This window comes from Musca domestica, unplaced genomic scaffold (genome assembly GCF_030504385.1).
Source record: "Musca domestica strain aabys unplaced genomic scaffold, Musca_domestica.polishedcontigs.V.1.1 9, whole genome shotgun sequence".
Taxonomy (NCBI): Eukaryota; Metazoa; Arthropoda; class Insecta; order Diptera; family Muscidae; genus Musca; species Musca domestica.
The window spans coordinates 11,112,083-11,137,638 of NW_026712435.1; the positions used below are offsets into that span (position 1 = coordinate 11,112,083).

General features: G+C 37.5%; 1 protein-coding gene across 3 annotated transcripts in view; it reads right to left on the bottom strand.

Annotated features, from left to right (window-relative positions):
• LOC101892243 (bifunctional heparan sulfate N-deacetylase/N-sulfotransferase) overlaps window positions 1-25,556 on the bottom strand; it is a 296,793-nt gene that overhangs the window by 18,948 nt on the left and 252,289 nt on the right. For all 3 annotated transcript variants that reach the window (XM_059131766.1, XM_005190000.4, XM_011296865.3), the window contains exon 6: window positions 15,669-17,538. In XM_059131766.1, the coding sequence (XP_058987749.1) occupies window positions 15,669-17,538 (1,870 nt within the window). The remainder of the gene's footprint in view (window positions 1-15,668; window positions 17,539-25,556) is intronic.

Genomic DNA, 25,556 nt, shown 5'->3' on the forward strand with positions numbered 1-25,556 from the left:
ATAGTCCAACGGATTGGTATCCGGAGATTTTGGTGGCGATTGTGCGCTGGAAATGAAGCGAAGAACCTCATTCTGTAACCACTCTTCGGTGGCGCGTGCTGAGTCCTGTTGGAATGTCCAAGAGAGACACACAAGAGATTTGTTCACATTTAAATACTGGAGTGCTCTAACGATAGCCACTTGTGGTTTTCCAGCCAAATGTAAAGAAGTCAAACTATCACGCTTGAATTCCATCACGAATAACTTTTTTCTGGAAAATTCTCACCAAAATGCTTTTGTACGCTTGTAAACAATATAATGAGCAGTCACTGGAATAATTTTAACAGCTGTCGGACTAGTGGCTTGTAAATGACAGCAGTCTGAAGTTGGCTGAATTTTTTTTATCTCACCCTGTATGTTAGGATTCAATATTATAACAGCAGCCATATGGCTGAAAGTGGATCATTTTGGACCCATCCAACTGATACCACCCTCACAACAATTAAAAATTGTATCCGCCTTGAAACTTCGGACATCGTAATATACATATCAAATTTAGGTCAAATGCGAAAAATGTCCCACTCCTCCACAAAGGGTTGCAATTTTGAATAGTAAGAACTCTCATTAAATACGATATGTATAACCGATTCTCTTCAAGCTGTGAACATTCATTCAGTGAACAGAAATATCTCCACACCTCCGGGTAACATAAAAGCTGGCTGTAATTTTTGTGTAAAAAGAGGAGAGGAAAAACAAGTAAAAAAGCAGTAAGTTCGGCCAGGCCGAACTTTCAATACCCTTCACCATTTGGAATGAATTAGATAATTTTCAAAAAAATAAAATCCATTAAAAATTCAGTTAAAATATTTAAAATATCTAATATAAGAAGGTGCCGATATATGGGTGATATACGATATTGTGGACCTATATAGGGGATACCGTTATATGGGGGCCTTATGATATCGTGGACCTATATAGATAATTATCTTTTAAGGGATAAAGGAACTCCTTGTGTGGATTTTCAGATAAATCCATTGAAAAATGTGGCTGCAATCATCAAAATACCGAATATCGGGGGGTACCGTTTTATGGGGGATATATATAGGTAAAGTACTCACAACGGACAGCTTATGTGGAATTTCAGACAATTTCATTGGAAAAGGTGGCTAAAATAACGATCAAAATAACGAATATAGGGGGTACCGAATATCGGGGGTACCGTTACATGGGGGCTATACGATATTGTGAACCTATATAGATAATTCTCTTTCTGGGGGTAAAGTGCTCACAAGGGACTCCTTGTGTGGAATTTCAGACAATTCCATTGAAAAATGTGGCTGAAATCATCAAAATACCGAATATCGGGAGTACCGTTATGTGGGGGCTATACGATATCGTGGACCGATATAGCCCATCTTCGAACTTGACCTGCCTATCATAATTCGTTTGACTGTAGCGTGATTACAACAGACGGACAGGGCTAAATCGTCTTAGAATTTTACGCTGATCAAGAATATATAAATTAATTCAATGTTAATTTATTTATTTTTTTAAAAATTTGTGATTGCTGCTTACTGCAAGCAATCACGTCTTTACTGGTTAAGGTTCCGGACTACAAAGTGAATAATGAAATAAAACTACCCTAACTTATACTTTGGATTCATGCACCCAGATGATACTGGACACCTGCTCGTGTTGGCGATGGAATGTTGCTGTCTGCCTGTTGGATGTTGTTGTCAGTGTTTCGGTGGGAACTGCAGTGTCAGCAAAATGACACGCTTATACTTTGGTTGATGAATTCTTTGGGTTGCTAATGTTGAATTTGAATATGTCTGGTGTTAACTCCTCCCCTCTTAAATACAATCGTCCCGATTGTTCAAAATGAATGAATATTGTAAATGCTGGATGTTTTAGTTTCTTTCGAAGTTGTAGGTAAATTTACTTCCGCAATCTCTATTTCATCTCCTGGGGCATCTTCGATTTTCAGATTATTATTTTCGGAGTTTTTTGCATATTTTCTTCTCAGTGATATTATTGTTATAGTTGTAAGGATTATTGCAGAAACACAACCGATGCCGACTGCTAAGGTACCTTTGGTTTCCATAGATCGTATTCGTTCGATGTTCTTTACGTTCAACTGTTTAAGCAGCTCCAATGATATTACTTCTTCTAATTTGTCTTTTGGACCTTTTGGTTGCAAAAAGGCGGGAAGAGGTTTATTGGCACTTATTCCTCTTGAACTGTAACTGTGGCCATCGATTCTTATAGTGACGTTGAAATGTTTGATGAGATAAGTCCCGTTTAAAAAAATCTGCTCGTTGTCTACACTGATAGCGCCTTGATATTGGTTCAGCAAGAGCAAGTCCGATCCGATCTCTTCAATTGTTGGTATGTGTTCGTTGTTTATTTGGGTGCATTTCCCTACTCTACTTTTGAACAAATTAGTTATACAATTATCATTTCTTAATGAAATAAGCTTATCTCTATTACAAATTGTTATGTCGTAATTACTTTTACATTCTGTTTTTATTCCAAATAATTCTTTATTACATTCCAAAATTTTTTCGTATTCAATTTTATCAATTACATCTCCAGTTTTTATAGGTTTTATGAAATATACTTTACAAACTTCTTCTTGAGTTACAGGGATACTAAGGATGTACAAAATTTCTCGTTTATTTGTAACAATTTTTACGGATCCAAAAGTTAATAGTTCATCTATCGAATAAGTAGGAATATTATATTTTTCAAAAACAGTGTTTATTTGATCGATTTCGATTTTAGAAAGCAGAAATGAATTGACGATATTAGCTTTAGCCCACTGTATTGCAAACTCTACGTTTTGTAACTCTTTTTCAATAAAATTAAGTTTTCTTTCGATTTTGAATACTACTTCATCGTTCCACCCTTCCCTTTTTATCATTTCATTCGTCTTATTAGTTATTTCGGTTATTCTTTCCGAAATTAATTGGTTTATTATCAGCTGTCTATTGTTATTTTCCAAAATATTGCCAATTTTCTGTTCTAGGATCTGAAAATCATGACTATCTGGACTGCCTGCAATCCACTTCCAAGCACTTCCTATGAAGTCTATCGATCTTTTCTCTCTGTGCGGCATCAGACGGTCTAATAGTCCATTGATGTCAATTAATTGTTGCTTCATAAATGGACGGAGAGGATGGTCTAGGTTCACGAATTTGTCCAGAATGTGTTCGGTTTCACGAGTGAGGTTTTCATACTGTTCAAGATCTATTGAATGAATTACTTTAAATGTCCCGTTCTGTTTCCTTGCTATTCCATTATGAATTGAAATGGGTCTTGCGTTCGAGTAGTCGAGGATGCTGAAGTCAGCCAGGGCGTTTCCAGGAAACAATCTGTAGAATTTAGGATTTTATTAATTTCTAATATGGCTTTTGTGAATAACCCTTCCGCTTTCGGTCAAAACGGTGGTATTCCGGTTTTCCTTAACTATTTCCTCTTTGTAACGGTCGCTTAGTTTCGTTCCTAACCTTTTGTTGTTGCTTACATAAATTAATTGTCCGGGAATATAATCCTTAACTGGTCGTTTCTTTTTGTTATGATACGTCAAGTCGTTGGCCTGTTTCTGTCTGAGTTTGTCAACAATATTCCGTCTGGTAGTCTCTATGTCTTGTGGAGAAAAGTCAATTGTGCGTCCAAAATACAAATCAACAGGTCTTCTATTCACCGTGGAGTGAATCGAATGATTGTATTCATTAACAGCCCTCTCCAGTAATTCCTCAAAATTCCTGGATGTTCCATCACCTTTCAAACATCTCATTATCTCAGCGAGGGTAGAATGAAAGCGTTCTATCTGTCCGTTAGCCTCGCTCCTGTAGGATGGGGTCGTAAAAATATTTATTCCTAATTCGTCCTTCATCATGAATAATATCGAACTGGAATTTAAAGACGGTTCGTTGTCCATTACCACATTCTTCGGAACTCCGTAAGAGAATAATAATTCCCTCAGTGGTCTTCTAATAGCCTCAGTAGATCTTCCGTCTAGTATTTTCACTTTAACGTACTTTGAGAATTTGTCAATGGAGGTCAGAACTAATTTCCTATCTGTAGAGAATATATCAATATGAATAGTATGACCTGGGTAATTTGGAATAGGCGTCTCACAAAGGTAAGGTTCATTGGGATGTCTCTCGTATTTGTTTTTCTTACACGTCGTGCACAGTTTTATAATTCGCTTTATTTTTCCCGACATCCCCGGAAAATAATAATTTTCCAAAATCTGTGTTTTGTTCTCTCTGTCGTTCCTATGGGCTCTATTGTGGGTATCAATAATTATTCTTTCCTGGTCATTTTCTGATAATATATCTTCTACTACCTTCTGAGTAAACCTGCATTTGTACTGGCTAAAATGGAGTGGATAAATGTTCTGAATTTTTCCCATTATTTGTTCGGGTGCCTTGATTCCGTTAATTACAGACGGGTTCAAATACCTCTTCAAGATTGTTTGAAGTTTTCGTTCGTCATAATGTGGTTCAGTAATTGTGTGTCGGTGGATGCTTGGGAAAACAACATTGAACTGGTACGTTGATGTGTCATCCACACTTATGAGAAGCTGGTTCTTGAAAACATTAATGGGTGACTCAACACTGGGTATAAGGGTCTCTGGTGAGCTCTCCGCACTATGCTGTGTGGGAGTCAGTGAATTAATCGGAGTAATAGCATTATTGTCCTTCTGTACCGTTCTAGACAGAGCATCTGCTACGACATTCTGTCTTCCGGGTTTGTACCGCAATTCGTAATTATATTCCTCCAGAGTACATTTCCAGCGTTTCATCTTCATATTGCTATTTTTGTTACTAATGGCGTAAGTGAGGGGTTGGTGGTCGGTATAAATTATAAATTTCTTCGATCCGTATAGATAATTCCTCAAGGTAGTGAGGGCCCATATGATGGCCAACATTTCCCTCTCATTTGTGGCGTAATGCTCCTCTGTTTCATCCAGAGTTCTTGAAATGAATGCAATTGGTCTTCCCTTTTGACTCAACACTGCTCCAAGAGCGACACTGGAGGCATCCGTCGTTAGGTCAAAATCTTCTCTGAAATCTGGATACGCAAGTATCACATCGTTTGAAACCAATGCATTTCTTAGCTCGTTGAAAGCTTCTACGGCGGAAACATCTAATGTCACCGGAATTTGACTGGAAGCTGTCTTTGGAATTCTGCCTTCCTCCCCTCTGAGGAGCGATGTCAGCGGCTTTGCTACATCGGCATATCCCCTTACGAACCTTCGATAGTAGCCCGAGAGGCCAAGGAAAGAACGAAGTTCCTTAAGTGTCTTAGGAATCGGGAAATTAAGAATGGCTTCCACTTTCTTTGGGTTGGTTTTTATACCATCCCTCGACACAATAAATCCCAAAAATTCCACTTCTTGTTTAAAGAATGAACACTTGTCCAACTGGATCTTCATATTAGCGGACTCTAGTGTTTGGAAAACTTTCTTTATGTTCTCGGCGTGTGACTTCTCGTCCTTGCCAAAGATGATAATATCATCGATGTAAACAAAACAGATTTTTCCAATCAATTCTCTGAGTATATCGTCCAGCGTTCGCTGAAATATTGCTGGCGCGTTCCTCAGGCCAAATGGCAGTCTCGTGAACTCGTACTTGCCATTGTTGATTGAGAATGCGGTTTTCTGTCTATCCTCCTCCCGTAGGGGTATTTGATGGAAACCGCTTTTAAGATCAATGACCGTAAAATATTGATTCCCCCCTAGGTTAGATAGGACTTCCGTCACCTCGGGAATCGGATATTTATCCGGTATGGTGACGGCGTTGAGCTTTCTAAAGTCAACGACCAAACGATATTTTTTTCGACCAGAACTGTCCTCCTTTTTGGGCACTACCCAAATAGGGGAGTTGTACGGGGATCTGGATGGTCTTATGATGCCATCCCGAAGGAGACGACGAATCTCTTCCTCCACGACATCTTTTAATGCCATTGGGTAAGGATAACTTCGCGTATAGTTTGGAGATTCGTTTACAGTTCGGATTTCTCCAACCACAACAGAGGTGTATGTTAATCTCTCATCCGGATCTGAGAACAGGTTCCGGTGCTGCCTTGCAATATTATTGAGAGAACTCCTCTGACTTAATGATAGATGATCAGCCTCCAGCTCCAGACTATTAACATTCTGGGATATTCTCTGTCTAATGGCAATTTTCTTGCCACCTCTTACTTGGAAATAATCTTCGGAAGTATGAATTACTGCCGATAATTCCTTCAAGCTGTCATTCCCCAAAATCCCGTCGAAAGATACCAAACCAGGTAGAAGGAAGAATTTTAGTGGGACGTCATTGACGCCGAACATGTTAAGAAGAGTGTGGTGTGAAACTTCCACATCGCCGCCTACAGATTTTACGCTAAACCTATTGTCATTCAACTTGGGTCTCAGGACCAAAGTTGGTCTTATATAATTTTTACTGCTTCCTGTATCCAATAAAAAGTCTAATGTCTTCCCGTCCCTCGTTTTGACTTGAAAGTATGGCAACGAGGAACAGTTTAATCTAAAAAATTCATATCTATGAAGTTGGCTGGAATGTAATCGGGGTTACGTTCCTGGTAATCGTCCGGTATTATATCCTGTTGTCCGTAATTCCCTGTGTCATTTTCGTCTACTGGCTGATAGTCACTGTTGTCTCGGTAATCGTCGATATTTGGGGATTGGTTCTCAATATCTGGGTATTGATTATCCACGTTTACATGAAAATTACGCTGAATCTTATTCATAGGAGTCTGTACCGAAAACTGGGCAGGTCTTTTAAAATTCTGGTTCTGTTGGGGTCTTACTTGTATTGACCTGTCAATATCCATGGGTTCTGGCTTACTCTGGTTATTGTAAAATTGTGAGGGAAATTACCTAAATTGGTTCTGAGGAAAATTCTGGGTTCCCGTATAAGGACGAGTGATTTGGTGTCCTCCCATCTGATTTCGTTGAAAGAATTGCTGAGGACGATGAGCAAATGGTTGTCCCCCAAACTGAGGACGCTGATTCTGCATATTCAAATTGTTCGGAAATGGAAAAGCTGGGGATACTCTAGGCCTATGAGTCGGAATATTTGCCAATTCTGGGTAAAATTTCGAACCAGTTGACATCCTCAATGGTTCCTGTCTATGGCCTCCCTTCTGGGCATAATCTCTCCGAAATGCCATATTGTCTAGCTTCAAACAAAGATGTAGAGCCTCTGGTAGAGATGTAGGACCCTTGACACTGAGCAGCCTAGGAAGGTCGCCGTTCAGGCCTCTTATGAAGGTATCAAGTGCCTTCTCTCGATATGTATTCGTCATGGCTCTGAGACTACCGTCGTCCAATTCCAGGCAGGAAACCTTATCCAAAATTAGAGATAGTGTTTGATAGACGTCCTGATAGAACTCTGTGACACCTCTGTGCCCCTGACACAAAACATTCATTTGGTACTCTAGTGTACCTATATCTCGTTTATCCGCGTAGTGCACTATCAGACATTTGCGTATTTTGGCCCAATCCAATGGAGTCCTATAGGATTCTAAAGCAGTATCGGCCTCACCTATAATTTTCGTACGAATTGTATGCAAAATTGCGTAGTATTTCCCGGTACCACGAAGTGATGAGTATAAATCAATCACCCTTTCGACTGATTTCCTCCAAGAGCTGAATTCTCCGGGTTTTCCCGAAAATTCCCTCAAGGATTTCACTATATCTGGAACTTTGTCCAGTTCCTCCAGTCTCGAGGAGACTGTTCCTACCGGTATGTCACTACCATCGTCAAACGTTTCGTCTCGTCCGGCCAAAAGGTTTGTAATCATTCGTGTGATTTCATTTCTTTGTCTGTCCGTGAGTGCTGAACTACCTGATGTAAGGGTGTTTGCCCTTGTTTGAGTCTCCATGTTATTTGAAGATGGATTCATCGTAATTCTATTTAATTTTTCGGCAATATCATCCACTGATTCTAACATTTTTTTCTCTTTATCAAAAGGAAAGGTGGAGCTATCAAAGTTACGTTATTTATCAGTATTGGGAACAAAAAAAAAAAAAATTTCATAGGTAACAAATAACTATAACTATAAAATGTTAGGAACTAAATTTGTTCTTAATTTGAATTCTTAAAGTTATTCTTACAATAGCAGCATCATTAGAGTCTGGAGTAGCATCCTTCTAGTACAGATGAGATGAGATGAGATGATCGTTTTTCTTAGTCCTTTCAAAGTTTTCAAAGTTTTGTTGTGTCCGATTTTTTTCACTTTTGTTTATAAATTGTTAAAATATTTAATATTGTTCAAACAATTTTTTTTATTTTAATTTTTATTTCTGTCTTAACTTTATTTTTATTTATATTCATTCAAACTTGTTTAAATTGCTTTATTTTTTATCTCTTTTTTTTTATAATTTCTCACAATTGTTTCTCTTTTATTTCTCACTTCATTTAATTTACTTTGCATTTAAGTTTTCACAAGTTTTTTTTTTTTTTTTTTTTCTAAGTTTTCATTTTGTAATTATCATTTTAATTTTGATATTTTTTTTTTTTTTAAATTCTCACTTTTTATTTAATTTAATTTACTTTGTTTTTTAATTTTTCAGGAGTTTTTTTTTTTATTTTCTTTAATAGTTTTTCATTTTTCACAATTCTTGTATCAATGTTTTTATTTTACTTTCACTTTTTTAAAAATTTTTATTTGTAAACTACCGTAATCTAGTGATCCGCGTCGCGGGCTTTAGGGGCTGTAACATAACGTTACGTCCTTTTCACAATTAAGTTACTGGGGCGCCACCTGAAGGCTTGACTTTTGTCGGAAATCCTTTCTTCGGGTTTCGAGTACCTGTTTAAAAACAGGTCCCTGCTCTCGGGCGCCAATTAATTCAATGTTAATTTATTTATTTTTTTAAAAATTTGTGATTGCTGCTTACTGCAAGCAATCACGTCTTTATTGGTTAAGGTTCCGGACTACAAAGTGAATAATGAAATAAAACTACCCTAACTTATACTTTGGATTCATGCACCCAGATGATACTGGACACCTGCTCGTGTTGGCGATGGAATGTTGCTGTCTGCCTGTTGGATGTTGTTGTCAGTGTTTCGGTGGGAACTGCAGTGTCAGCAAAATGACACGCTTATACTTTGGTTGATGAATTCTTTGGGTTGCTAATGTTGAATTTGAATATGTCTGGTGTTAACTTATATACCTTGTTGGGTCTAAAATGATTATTTCGATGAGTTACAAACGGAATAACGAACTAAATATAACAAGTAAAAAAGCAGCTAAGTTCAGTCATGTCGAAAGTGACAGATAGACAGACGGACATCGCTAAATCGACTTAGAATTGTACGCTAATCAAGCATATGTGTACTTTGTTTGGTCTAACATGGATATTTCGAGGAGTTATAAATGGTGAAGGGTACAAAAATATTCTTTAAAAGAGCCTAACTTCGTTCGATTTCCGTTAAACTCCTTATGTATTAATATTTCTAACATCAGCTTATTTTAACACTTCCCTGAAAAAGTTTAAAGATATCCAAAAAAATAAATTAAATATAAAATAAAGCATAAACCAAATGTATCTGAGGATAGACCGGCTGATACTTTTAAACTTCAATGGTAACTTACCATTGCTACGAATTTCTGTGTAGTTGAACTTTTCGTATTCTTGAATTACAACATTTCAAATTTCTGCACAATATTTTATTTATTTAGTACATTCTAGAACTCGTCTCGCATTTTTTGGTCTTTCAAACTATACATTTTCTGTAGATACAATACCCTTTCGCTCGTATTGTAAAGATGTCTTGATCTTGATGATGATGTCGTAATCATTCCAATTATGATGCTGTTTTGGCAATATCTCTTTTAAATGCCTACAGATTGAAAACATTGTAGACTTCCCGTGGCGTTTCCGTGAGGAAATAATATTAATTATAATATTTAATTTATTCATAAGACCGCAATAAACTAAAGTTATATTTCCATTCATATTTTTGTCCAAATAAACATACATTCGTATGAAGAAATATCACAAAAATATATACCGACGAAACGCTAGTCCACAGGTGGTTGGTTGTCTCTCAATTTAGAACAAAGAGTACTTGCTGTCATTAAATAGCTAGAAACCAGTTAAGAAATTGTTAATTACTTTTGTGTACAATTGAAAAAGCCACACTGTTATGTGTTAAATGTCATCGTTGAGGTATCCTGAAAATGTCTAAGAGCTGTAAACTACTAATTGAAAAGAACTTGGCATTTCCAAAGGACTTTTCATACAAATTATGTTGAATTGTCTGTTGAACGAATGGACACTTAATTTTCTACCTACATTGAGCTCATATATTATTTCATTGTTGTTTGAGAAATTAATATCTTGTGGGTCACCTTTGACCACTTGACTTGGAACTAAATGAAAAGACCACAAATATGTAAACAGCATTTCATATGGCATTGCATGCTGAAGAGTGAATGCATACATATTCGTGTTCGTGTCTCTGTGGTGCGGGGAATTTCATTTTTTGCACAAAGTGCCAAACAAAGGATGCAATGCATAATAAGTAATATTTAATGTAATTAAATTTAACATTTGTGTGAAGGCTGTTTAAAAGGCTAAAGACAACCTACGTGATTAAATTAAGAACGTCTTTTGAATTTCTAGAAAAAAATTAGTAGCAATATGTGTCACTTTAAGCATTACTGCATTGCATTTCCAGTAGGGCAAAAATAATGACAACTATATGACCTTTGCATTACCGTAAGCAAAAGCAAGTTAAAAAGTACAGTCGGTTTTGCCGACACATGTATACCATAAGGCAATGTTCGATTATTTTTATAAGTTTTAACTTCTGTTATGATTAGAGGGTCAACAACTCAAGGGAGTTAGTTGTCCCAAAATAAATATGATATAAACATTGCGACGTGCCAGGTTTGGACTATATTGGTTACTTCCTTCACTTGATATGACATATGTGATCATTTTTAGAAAAAGTTAAAATTTGCGTGAGGTACTAGATATAGTCGACCGAAGAATTCCATTTGGTATGGGCAAAATTACAAGAAAATCGAAAATTTATATCCAACTTTATGCGAAATAATAAATTCCATATTCAGGTTTCTGGTTGAGAGTGATATTTAGATATGGCAAATCGTAAAGAATGGCTGAATTGTTTCTCAAGTTCTGACAGAAAAAATTTTGAAAATTGTGACCTTTGTGGGTGAGGTACCAAAAGGCGTTCGCAGATCTTGTGTTAGCAAATATGTTTGTATGTGTGAAATTTGAAGAGAGTTGGCTGCTTATTTCGCTTTCTTTGAGGGTTTCGTTTTCAAAAATCTTGAATCCTACGTGGAGAGGTACTAGAAGAAATGGTCCGATATCTGCCATCTTTATAACAGATTTTGTGTTGGTGGAAAAATACCAAGTCTGAACGGAATCGGATGTTAATTTGGCGTTTTATGGGCTTCGTGGTTATTCAAAATTTTGAACCTTTTGTGGGGGAGGTACCAGAAGGAGTGGAACGATATTGTCCATCCTCGGACTCGATCTAAGTTTGATAATAATATTACGATCTACCAAGGACCAAATCGGATACTCCCTTCGAGAGTTATCGTGCACACCAGCGAGACAAACAGACGGACGGAAGAATGGACATCGCTAGACCGACTCCAAATGTCCTGGCCAATTATGATTATAGTTATGCCTGAAGGAACTAATATATGAGAGGATATCCTATTCTGAATCTGAATTTCTACTAAATTTGCCGAGGCATTTGTTCATTTTCAATTCGGGCTTGTATTACCCATTTGGTGCACAATTATCTGCAATCGGATAAAGATATATATGGGACCTATATCCATATCTGAATCGATCTCGATACAATTTGGCAAATGTATTTCTGAGCTGTATTTGATATATTTCCCAAAATATCGTTACAACGGTGTCCATATTACGACTGTGCAGGGCAAATTCAACTAATCGGATGAACAATATATATGAAAGCTATATCTAAACCGATTTCCACCAAATTGGACATACTTATTTCTGGGCTCAATTTGGTCGCAAGTGCAAAATTACATTCTGTCTGCAAAAGAAAATCGGAGAAAGATATAAAGAGTGATTTTTTAAGAGCTTGATAACTTTTTTTTTTTTAAAAAACGCATAAAATTTGCAAAATCTCATCGGTTCTTTATTTGAAACGTTAGATTGGTCCATGACATTTACTTTTTGAAGATAATTTCATTTAAATGTTGACCGCGGCTGCGTCTTAGGTGGTCCATTCGGAAAGTCCAATTTTGGGCAACTTTTTCGAGCATTTCGGCCGGAATAGCCCGAATTTCTTCGGAAATTTTGTCTTCCAAAGCTGGAATAGTTGCTGGCTTATTTCTGTAGACTTTAGACTTGACGTAGCCCCACAAAAAATAGTCTAAAAGCGTCAAATCGCATGATCTTGGTGGCCAACTTACCGGTCCATTTCTTGAGATGAATTGTTCTCCGAAGTTTTCCCTTCAAAATGGCCATAGAATCGCGAGCTGTGCATGTAGCGCCATCTTGTTGAAACCACATGTCAGCCAAGTTCAGTTCTTCCATTTTTGGCAACAAAAAGTTTGTTAGCATCGAACGATAGCGATCGCCATTCACCGTAACGTTGCGTCCAACAGCATCTTTGAAAAAATACGGTCCAATGATTCCACCAGCGTACAAACCACACCAAACAGTGCATTTTTCGGGATGCATGGGCAGTTATTGAACGGCTTCTGGTTGCTCTTCACTCCAAATGCGGCAATTTTGCTTATTTACGTAGCCATTCAACCAGAAATGAGCCTCATCGCTGAACAAAATTTGTCGATAAAAAAGCGGATTTTCTGCCAACATTTTGGTAATAAAATTCAATGATTTGCAAGCGTTGCTCGTTAGTAAGTCTATTCATGATGAAATGTCAAAGCATACTGAGCATCTTTCTCTTTGACACCATGTCTGAAATCCCACGTGATCTGTCAAATACTAATGCATGAAAATCCTAACCTCAAAAAAATCACGCTTTATATGGGAGCTATATCCAAATCCTAACCAATCTGTATAAAACTTATCAAGGGTATTTGTTATACTTCCCCAAATATATTTGTTACAGAGTGCATATTATGGTTGCGAAGCACAAAAATAACAATCGGATGAAAAATATATATGGGAGCTATAGCCAAATCTGAACCGATTCCGAATTCAAATTTGACATACCTATTTTCAGGTCCAATCTGGTCGTACGTGCAAAATTCCATACTATTTGAACTGATATTACAAATTTGGTGCACAATATAAGGCAAATTGGACGAAAATATATATACATATATGGGAGCTATACCTAAATTTTGACCGATTTTCTTTAATGTGACTCAGAATGTGATTCTATGCAGATCATCAAAAGGAACTATGGGCTTATTTCGTTTCCTTTGCCCTTTTACAAAAAATGCCAAAGACATAATAATCTAACCACCTCGTGGTGTAGGGTACAAAAATCAAGCAAGCAGTAGACATTTTAAGTGAGTAATATAATGTCATAAATGATGATGAAGTACTAATAGGCAGTTCTCTCGGAATTAAGCGATGGAGACATGTTCTCTCCATCTGGCTCTCTGTATTTTTGTATGTGACTTGGTCTCTGAAAAAACAGAATGGTTTCAGCAATTAGTATTGAAAGGGCGCAAAAGTCCAGAACTTCAGCAGATAGGTTACCATTGGTATGAGTCGGATGACTCCAATAGCATTTCCTATAAAACAGGTATCCAACAGATAGACCGATATAAATAGAAACACCAATATCCAGATAACTCATGCTGATTAAATGGTATTGAACAAAAAATTGACAATTGTAGGTCCAAGTTTTACACAACAGACTATCCATCCTATAGTATTGAGACTATAAACAATTCGGTTGGAAAATGTTAGCCGGACCTCAAAACTACAAATTGTCCACAGGGTTGCCCATATTCGACGGACCTTTGGGCCCATTCCAATCGACGAGGCTTGTCCGCAGGCAACATTCTTTGCGTCAATTGAATTTTGTACGGGAACAAATGCAAATCAATGCGAATAATCCGTTGTAAAGTGGACCGAGCCATGCCCAACTGCTGAGAACGGGGTTTTTGGCTCTCTCAACACTGGCTCGTACGGCAGCGATATTCTCGGCCGATCGTCTTGGTCGACTTTTATATGGCCTCTTCGGATTAGAAAGAGCCTTACCAGTCGAAAATTTTTCGTATAAACGCTTAATGGTGTTCTTAGAAGGCGCACTTCTCACATTTTTTAATGTTTTAAAAGCAGTTGAGTTTCAACTATTTCAGAGCGCTCGCGTGGCGTGTATTGGTTCATGGTAAAAATCAGCTTGGACTGACGCTTCAAACGCGGTATGTCATTAAGCAATGTGACATCTCCATCGAAAGTTATGGCGTTGCCAGATGGGTCCGTCGAATATGGGCAACCCGTATATTTCAAAGATCCCGTCACATCGGTTGTGGCTACTGCCTGGAAATGTCGCCATTGACAAGACTTAAAATTTATATTGAACAAAACTTGAGATCTCAGAATGCCAAATTCCATTCAATTCGGTGAGAGATCGTAAGCGTTACCTTAAAATACCACGTCGCTAATTTACTCAAAGAGTGTCATATCTCAATAAAAAATCATTTTTTAGAAAAGTGTAGTTTTAGTTATCGATTATGGCAATTATATGCAAAGAGTTCTTCAGAAATCAGTGCTATTTTTTTTTTTGCAAAATCAGACAAGGTTTCTACTAATATCAAGTACTGATCAGGTGATTCGAATATTAGGTCGCGAGTTCAAAAGACAGATAAATGTTGCAATAGCAATGACAACAATAATGTGACCTTCATCATATAATGAAGGGTTGAAAATATGACGAAGTTTTGATCACAAAACCCATTTAAACGGTTTATATTCGCAAGACAAATAAGAGTATAAAATATCAAGGTTTGAGGGGTCTTCATAGAATTGAATCTATTAGTTGTAAATATTGTATCGGATACTGCACATTCACTACATTGATGCACCAATAAATCCAGCATCCTGTTTCCATTCCACTTTCAATCTACACCAACACCAACATTACATACAATCTTTCAGTGAAATATTTTACTATGCCTGTCCTCATATTTTCCATTTTAATATTCCTCCTGTCGAATGCAGGATGCGAAAATAATATGAAAAAAAGAAATCTACTTGTTGATGTTATTCCTTGCCCAATAAATACCAGCCAAGACTGAAATCTAGAACAGCAAAGTTGTTGTTTTTTGTTTAGATCTAGGGTCGTTCAACGAACCACAAGTTCGGCGACTTGCAGCACATAGTAGACTAGTACATATGTAAGCATGTATGTGCATGCATGTACACGTTTCTGTGTCAATCCTCAATTCATCAGCAAAATTGTTTCGTTCGCCCAAAAACCTCAACCTCTGCAACCTAAAAGGTTTTCCTTTCACTGCTGAGTTCGACGTTTTTGTTTTGTTGCATTTTAAATTCGTTTATGGCACAAACTTTCATCTACTCCCATAATATGCCATCCTCAGGCAATGGTTTTAGAAATTTGAGAAAGAAGATGAAGAAGAAGGAGAAAGAAAGTAGTTTGCCCTCCAATGACCCATGGGTTCAGATTAAAGAATATAAATTGGGACTTAAGGATGCATCTTACCTGATAAAAACTATAATTATTTGCTATAGCATCACCATGGGCCCGCTGATGTTGGTACCACGAGTAGGCCCTCTTTGCTGGAGATATTAAAATTGTCACAATTTTCGCATGCGGCAGCAAGGCATGAGCCCGCTTCGGTACCATTTCTCCATCGAAATAGGTGGCACTCTTCTCGAACATGTAGTGCGCTGCGGGCGCCACGGTGCTGGTGTTCGACTCGAAGGACGGAAAGAAGTCCATATACCAATCCAAGCCTCTGTAGTAGTTGTTGCCATTGAAGAATTGGATCTCTTCATAAGTATCGGGGCTGGGGATGTTACTAGCTATGCTCGAGTGCATGGACAGGAATGTGTAGAGGGCAGTTGTTCCAGTCTTCTGAGGTCCGATGACCAAAAACTTTGGCAAAGAATCACAGCTTTTAGTTTTCGACCAGATCTTGCGGTGTCGGGGATCGTCACATGGGTTGCCCCAGACTGGATCCACCTCCTCGGGATGCAGGCGGAAGTACATTTCGGCCAATTGGATGGGCGGAGCAGAAGCCAGCTTCAGATTTGTCCAACACTGTAGAAATTTGATGACAGACTGGAAAGTGTATAAAGCTAAACGATCTGACCCATAGTTGGACATGTGCGTCATGAAAATGTTGATGGGGTTATAGACAATGGTTTGAAAAAGTTCGCCGCCTTGTATGGACTCGTCGAGTTTGTCTCGTCCACCCGGATAACGATCAATGTACATGGTGTGCGTAAAGAGTCCACAGGTTTGCCGGGGCAAGACCATGATATTGCGATGGATAAAACCTCTACGTAGGCGAGCCGGTCGCAAATGGGGATATTCTTCCGTGGAGGTAACCTTAATACCCCAAACCTTCTTCCAGGCTTCGTAAAGGATCTCATGGGCTGGATAGACACCTGAGTGATGCGGTGAGATGGAATACCCCGAATCGGTAGGTATGTTGTGTTCCTCGGCAAATGCATGATTCAGCTGCATTTCGGACATGAGCAGTGTCAGGTTGTCGTACAGATGGGGCTGCTGGTGTTTCCACATGTGTGAAAACCAGGTAAACTCCTGTATGTTCTGCAGCAGGAAATCATCGCCCAAGTTCTCTTCGCGGGTGCCATGGTGGAAATATTTCCCCGAGAAGCCCAAGTTGAAACGAAATCCAGGAACCATGGAGGCAATAATTTTCTGGGTAGCGATTAGGGCGCGTACATCGTCTGGCTGCAGGCGTGTGCCTTTTTCACCGACAAATATATCATCGATGTCGACCAGAATCATCCGTTCCAAATTCAAACTCAATTGGCCATGACTCAGATAGGACAGGGCATCGAGAAAGAGTAGACGATGCAGCCAAAACTTCAAATTGCTACCAAAGAAAATACGTTTTATTCCATCGTATTGACCATGATCTTGCAGCACCGTAGTCAGTGGCAGGTGCACTTGGCCACCGGCATCCGAGGGATAATCTTGGCTATTACGTTGAGCCCACTCTATGGGTTCATATGTGGAATGGTTGTGCTGAAATACAGTCCAATCATCACCCGGTAAGGCACCCCATGACGTTTCGCCTGCGCGTGTCAGGCGAAGTACTGGTGAGGCGGGATTTAAACTAGCATCTCTTAGCCTAAGATTTGTATGTACAAACAGGGGGAACCCCTTCAGTTGAGCAGCCACCAATGTTTCCTCGCTGGGACTAACAAATCCCACAATGCCCACCGAATATTCGCGGCAGTACTTATCCAACAGCTCTCGATTCCATTTATCCATGTGCAGATATTTGTCGAGATTTTCGAAAACAATAACACCATAACGTCCCTTATCCAGGTTGGTTAGGGAGGGAAGACTTTTGCCAGCCACTTCTATTTTGTACCTGCAACGGAAAAAGAGGGGGGAATGATTTCATTTAAATGTTTGCGGTTTAAAATTGAAATAGAATATATATTGGACATGAATTTATTAAATATTATTGTTTATTACAAGGAAAATATTAGAAATTATTCTGGATCAAAAAAGTACGGTTGAATTAATGGTTTATATTTAGGCATTTTTTATTTTTGAAATTTTGCCAGATCAATAAATGGCTTTAATAAGTACACTTTGACACTGATAAGTACTTACAATGAGATAGCTCAACATCCCCTTATTTTAAGACGAACATGCCATAGAAATTAAGTATTTATTACACTGCCACCTAGATTCAATATGATACCCTACAACACGATCATATATTGGAAAACCCCTTAGGTCCAAGCCTATTCGATTACCTAGTCGGTTTTTTTAAATAATGGCATACAGTCCTGCAAAAATTATGGATTTGGGATTTTGATCGGTAATATTTGCCTTAATTTATATCCTCTATCGTGCTAATACGGTATTCAAAAAAAATTTCACACAAAAGTCGTAGTCCATTTTATCCGCTAAATATTAACCGATGGCCATTCAAAATCCAAAGTCCTAAATTCTAACCACAATGAGACATTCGCGTCGATTGGTTTAAAATTAAGGCCTGTAGAGCAACTGAAAAATCTAGAAAATTTTCTGTTTTTGGTACTTTTGAACACCTCAATATTTTGCGATCTTTTCACCCATCAATAGGCTTCTATTCTGACTTTGGCGGTAACTTTTCGTACAAAATTCCTAATTGGGACCTGAAACGTGATTTCAAATAAACATGAATGAACATAAATTTTATTGAATGAAAGCAAAAAATGTCGGAAATAGCATCAAATTTTAGAATAAGTTTAGATTTGTTCGAATTGGTCACCTTTGGCACGAATTATGGCCTTCAAACGGCCAATGAAACCGTAATCGACACTTAGGTATTTTTTGGTGCCAACCTTGCTTTGCAAAATGCTCCAGACACAATAGTCCAAAGGATTGGTATCCGGAGATTTTGGTGGTCATTGTGCTCTGGAAATGAAGCGAGGATCCTAATTTTGTAACCACTCTTGGGTGGCGCGTGCTGAGTCCTGTTGATATGTCCAAGGTCTGCGGCCAAAATGTTTGCCCGCCCAAGGCTTTAAAACACCCTCCAGAATATTTTCGCGATAATATACGGCATTTATTCTGATGCCACGGTCGATTAATTCGAGCGGAGAGCGAACATCGTCTGTTATGGCGGCCCACACCATCACCATGACGCTTGAGTTCTGGTGGCCAACCGAAGGTGCACATTTTCAGCTGACCTCTTTGGCAGGAAACACGATCATTTTGTTTGTTTACAAACTGCTGGACAACGAATGTTTTCTCATCGGAGAAAACCTAATTCGGCAGTTCACCACTTTCGGCCAAGCGAAGCAACTCTTTGGCTCTTTTGAGTCTATTTTCTTTCTGTTGCGATATAAGTTCTTGCACTTTTTAGAATTTCAATGGCTGTACCCCGAGCTAATTTTTAATATTTGCCGAATGGAATATTGCGATATGTTCAGCTCACGAGCCATTTTTCGACAACTGCGACGCGGGTTTCGATTAAGTCGCTTCTTTACTTTTCGAGCCATTTCTGCTGGTGTTGCTGTTTTCTTCCGTTCACTTCCTTAAGGTCGGGCCACGATACCAGTATCATGGTAACGAGCGATGGTACGAGACACAAAAGATTTATTTACATTTAAATGCTGGAGTGCTCTAACGATAGCCACTTGTGGTTTTCCAGCCAAATATAAAGAAGCCACACTATCACGCTTGAATTCCATCACGAATAACTTTTTTCTGGAAAATTCTTAGCAACATGCTTTTGTATGCTTGTAAACAATATAATGAGCTGTCAGTGGAATAATTTTAACAGCTGTCCGACGAGTGGCTTAGAAATTACAGCAGTCTATAATTGGTTTGCAGTTTTTACATCTCACCCTGTAGAGCAACTGCAAATCAAAAAATCAATAAATATTTTTGTTTTTGGTCCATTTGAATACCTAAATATTTTGCAATCATCTCCCCCATCAACAGGCTTCTATTCGGACCTTAAGGCTAACTTCATACCAAATCTTGTATCAAATTATTAATTACGACCTGAAGCATGATTGCAAATAAACATGGTCAAATGGGATACACATAGCTAGATCGATTCAGCTCGGCGATGTATATCCATATATAGTTTTCTATGGCTTGGGCGAATATTTCGAGGTGTTACAATCTTTTATAATACCACCAACATATAGTGTTCTTTAGGAAATATTCAATTAAACTGAAATGACTTAACGCAAAGTGCGAGTGTGAAACAGCAGTCCATCACTTTATTGGAATTTAACTCACGGCCGTTTTCCATTATCTTAACGCCATTGATTTAATAACTTTTCACATCCATTTCTTTATTCGGATTCTGTCAGTTGTAATAAAAGCAACGCTCTGCCCGTATTGCAGCAGCCAACGGCCAAACAATCACGCCCTCAACTTCAGCTGCCACAACAATTTCATTTGGAACTGTGAGGGATTTTAAAACCGATTTATAGTCAGTGTCGTTGGGTGTAAAATAGTGAGTGGTCTCTTTTCGTTTTTATAGTTTTTTGTTGTTTGTAAGTTGGATGGGGGCACCATATTGTGATGAAACTTTATAAAGAAAATTATTTTTCATTTCATAAAAATTAAATTTGCTACAATTGGAAATATTGTACAGGGATCGTCATCTTATTATGATCATTGAGGTTTCGAAAATTCAACTTAAATCTATAATGACCACCTTGGGACGCAATATGTGGGATATTACAATAATTTACAATTTTATGACACTTTGTACGTTTTATACAGATAAAACTAAAAATTGTCAAACGGATCTTCTATTCTATTGTTGGTTAATTCTTTACTTGTCATCCCAAAATATCCTTGTGCATTTTAACTATTTCTGTAACATTCAACAGGTGAAAATCCAACAAACAGAAGGACGCTTGACACATATAAAACTTTTTTGAAAATGCGATGAAAAAAGGAACTACAGAGTATTTTTTCACAATTCTTTTTTAATAAAATCCTCCCCGCTCGTAATTGAAAAAAAATGGCTGCCTCGATTGGCCATGCAGTAGTCAATTGGTCCAACTTTTTAACACATTATCGATTGTGTGCGGCAGTATTTTACCCAATGGCTTTACAAATATTGTCTATTATAGTATCAATTGTCTATGATTTGTCGGCGTGACACTTGCATCCCACATATAATAGTCCAAGGTGTCAAAAAGCAGCTCAGAGGTGGCCAACCGACATCAGCTTCGGCTGTACGGCATAGCGGTCGTCCAGTTGGAACCAAATGTTGCTTACACACTCCTATTTAATTTTTGTAAAAAAAAATGTACAATATGGTCCATACGGTCCGAGAACACAACGGCTATTCCTTCCTTTCGAAGAAAAATTGACCAATTATGCTTCTGGACCAAAATCAGAACCAAAAAGTGGATCGTTCTGGGTGCATCGGCTTTTCAATATATGCGTGCGGGTTTTCTGTGCCCAAATGCAACATTTTAGCTTATTTACATACGGATCTGACGATGCTTGTCATCTTCCAAAATCCGTACTCAATTTTCGCATCTATCCTCAACATTATCATGATTTTCCAAATAATGTCGCAATATGTCCCAGCACAGTTCAAGTGTATACACAACCATATTCGTTCAACTGCAGGATAAAACATATTTCCTTTAAAATCAGACATAAGCTAAGTGGTACGTAAGCCACACACGATACAACTGATTGTACAACTTGGTAGTGTTCAAGATTGTCTCGTTTGTGGGCCGGTTGTACGAAGTAGTGTCTAGGTTGGATATAAAATCATTTTTTTTTGATATTTGGCATGTTGTAGCAACCGATTGTAACGTTTGTGGGAATGTCGCATACAATTTAATTTGGTGTTTATTTTCAAAGAGGTAGCACCATCGTTGCGCACATCAAAACAACACGAAATCCGATCAAATGTGTGATTATAATTAACGTTTTAATATTTTTAAATAGAACTGCAAAAAATTAATAATAAATAGAAGCTATTGTGCTCAATTATATAGCACGAAATTATCTCCGGAGTCATCTTAACTCAAATGAACACTTCGAAAATTGAAGTTGTACGAAGAGGTTGTATACAAAGTTGTATTGTTTGTGACCGAAGCATACAACTTGGCTACACTCGAAGTTGTTCTAATCATTGTATCGTGTGTAGCTTGCATTACCACTCATGAAATAAACACTTGTGAAAAAAGAAAACGTTATATTACAGACACTGAATAATATTCTGAGTAGTAGGGTAAGTGTGCCTAAGTTCGGCATGTCCCAGTAGTCGGCACTTTTTATTTTGAAGCCCAAATAAATGAAACTATTATAACTAAATGTATTTTGTTTACTTCAAATATATTGTCAGCTATCTTTGTGTACAATTTCGCTAAGAAAAGATGATTTATTCTAATAAAAATTAAATTTTTGTCTGTGAAGATCCACAACAATCCATATTCTTAAGAAAAGTACAATAAAGACGTCGAATCAGTTTAACTAAACAAAAATATTATATTTTAATGAATTAATTTATTATTATTATTAAATATTCTTACAAAAAAATTGGTATGCCGACTGTTGGAACATGCCATACCGACAATTAGCAAGAGGTGCCGACTACTGGCAAAAAAACATTGTTTTAATAAAACTACAAATTTATTAAATTTAACAAAAAGTTATTAAAACTTTATTTATTATTGCAAAACTATACAAAATTTCGAATATGAATAAATTAACTTTGTAATAATTGAAATGTTCCACTCAGAATGGTGAGCGATTAAAAACGCGAAAATCCTAAAAGTGCCGACTACTGGTACACTTACCCTACATGCTATGTTTCCGTACTGTTTATACCGTCAGCCTAATAGCTTTAGAGGGATTATAATTAAATACAGCCAAAATGTACCTCATCAAAATATTAGTTTTAGACCCCAGGTCTCTTTGGCCAAATACGTTGCAGGATATTTAGAGTTGTTCCAGCCATGTCCGTAAGTCCGACGCACGACAACTTTTGAAGGGAGTCTTCGATTTGGTCTAAGCTTGATTCGTCATAATATATTTTTACCAAACCTCGATCAAGTTAATACAACTATTTAAGAAACATCATTTGGTTTACCGACAGATGTTTAACCTCAGTAGGTCCAATAAAGATGAGAACTATCTATCTTTATACTCAATCTAAAGTTATTACAAATATTGAGAGGTACAATTGTTTAACATATTTACCCTTTGTGGGGAAGGTGCCAAAAGGAATAGTCGCTCGTTTCCATATTCCCACTAGATCTAATGTTGGTTGAAGTACCAATGTTACTTTTTGGGTAAACAAGCGATATGTGCCAACGTTCGCAGGTATTTTATTTTCTTTATGCCCTCCTCCTTGGAAAGGAGGGTATATTAACTTTGTCATTCCGTTTGTAACATCCTTAAATATTTGTCGTAGACCCCATAATGTATATATATATTCATTATCAGCATAAAATTCGAAGTCGATTGAACGATGTTCGCCAGTCTGTCTGTCCGTCTGTCTGTTGAAATCACGATACAGCTCACATTATTTGACATAGAGTGCCAACATTTAGTAGAGTAATTTGTATTGTGTCTAGGATGGTTGATATTGAAAATGAGACATATCGGTCCACGTTTTGGTATAGCCCCTATATTAAGGTACCTCGCGATATTCGGTATTTTGATGATTTTTGACACATGTTTTCACCGATTTGGCTAAAAATTGGTACTTGTTGGTCATAATGGGTTCCAGCTCCGGTAGCGAAACATTATCAGCCAGTTCCACGATATCGAAAGAACACGTTCGCACAACTTTTACACGACAAACAGCTGATTTCCGTTCCACTAAAATCTATCAGAACGAAAATTTGCACGAAAATCAAAGCGAACGAAAACGTAAGCATTTCAGTGTAATTTTGCGTTCCACTATCTTTTTTCTTTCGTACGCATGCGAACACAAATGTCAAAATCAGTCACTTGTGTGTTTGCTATCGTATAATAACAATTAAGGAAAATTGTTTTAACATAAACATTGCTTGATTGAAAATGGAAACAAAAATGTAAGTAAAAATAATAAATGCAATTTAATATGTGAACAACAAATATATATTTTTTTTATTTTCTCAATTCCAGCACGAAAAAATCATCAACTACACAGCTGCGGGCACTAGCAGAAGAAGTTTTAAATCGGGGCGGATTTGGGTAGTTCTGCAACCGGGCACCCACTTCTCTTCCATCATATCCAAAAGAGCCCGAAAACTTCCTTCGACACACGAAAGTTGGCCACAAACCTAGAAAAAATCATTTTTTATTATTTCAAAAATGTAAAAATACAATCATACTTACTGGTTGTTAGGTACTTCATATAAATTCGAAGCATCTCTTAAATTCCTCCGTGGCACATTTCGAACCTCCTCCATAAAAAAATAGGGCTACGGAAATATTCTTTTTTTTATTTTCTAAGAGCACAAATAGTTTGAACACAATCACTAGAAATTTTATTTTGTTTGTTTATTTACAATTTGTTTGTTTACAACTGAAATGTCAGTTGAGACAGAGCCACTGCTGCTTTTTCGCGTTTAAATTAGACATTTGACGCTTTTTTTGCTTTATTTCGCGATTAATTTTTCCAAAAAAATATTTAGCAACACTGAATCACGTAAGGCTATGCGAAAGAAAGAACGAAAGTTAGTGGAACGCATTCTTATACGAAAGTGAGTGAGTAGCCTTCGTTCGCACAAATTTTCTTTCGAGATCGTGGAACAGGCTGTATATGTACGGGTCCACGATTTGGTATAGCCTCATATAAAGGTACCTCCCGATATTCGGTATTTTGACAGTTTGGGCCACATTTGTTCACTGATTTGTCTAAAAATTGGTAGTTGTAGGTCATAATGAGTCCCAGTTCGTGTGGCGAATCATTGCAATTATAGGTCCACGTTTTGGTATAGTCCCCATATAACGGTACCTCCTGATATCCGGTATTTTGAGGATTTTTGCCATATTTTTGCACGGATTTGTCTGAAAATTGGTATTTGTAGGTCATAATGGGTTCTAGCTCCTTTGTCGAAACACTGTATGTATAGGTCCAAGTTTTTGTATAGCCGTATTTGCCAATATTCGGTATTTTGATGATTTTCGGCACATTTTCCCATGAATATGTCTAAAAATTGGTATATGTGGGTCATAATGGGCTCTAATGTTTCCTTTGCCCTAAGGTGGAGGGTATTAAAAGTTTGGCCCGGCCAAACTTAATGTTTTTTTAAATTTTTTTTTTTACAATTTATGAGATTTTTAATTTTTCAATATTTTGACCAAGTTTGAGACAGGTAACGGGGGGTTAGAACAGATATACCGTATATTCACTTTATACGTGTGGCTTGTAATTATATTGAGATTTCCATGTTGTAAAATGTTGATCAACTGTGGGTAGGTACGAGAAGGAGTTTACCTACATATCTCATCTTCACACTAGGTCTTATGTTGGATTGCCAAGTTTGAAAAGAATCGGACGCTAATTTCGCATTTAATTAGCATCACGCAAGGTACCAAAAAGAGTGGTCCGTTCTTTCGTATATTCACATTAAATTTAAGGTTGGAAGAAAAATTTGCAGGTGGAAAATTTGAAGACAATCGGATTCTTAGTTCACATTTCATAAGAGATATGATTACTTAAAATGCTGACTCTTTGTGGGGAAGGTATTAGAAGGAGGGGATTGATATTGCTCATATGCGAACAATAATACGTTGTACCAAATTTGTATCAAATCGGTCTCTCCCTATGACAATTGTCGTACACACCAGCCAGACCGATAGATGAATAGACACCGTTTAATCGACTCCGGATGTCCTGAAGCAGATTTCGCCAAAAGAGACTGCACTTCCCCTAACAAAAAGTAGAAAATCAATGTCCAACTTTAT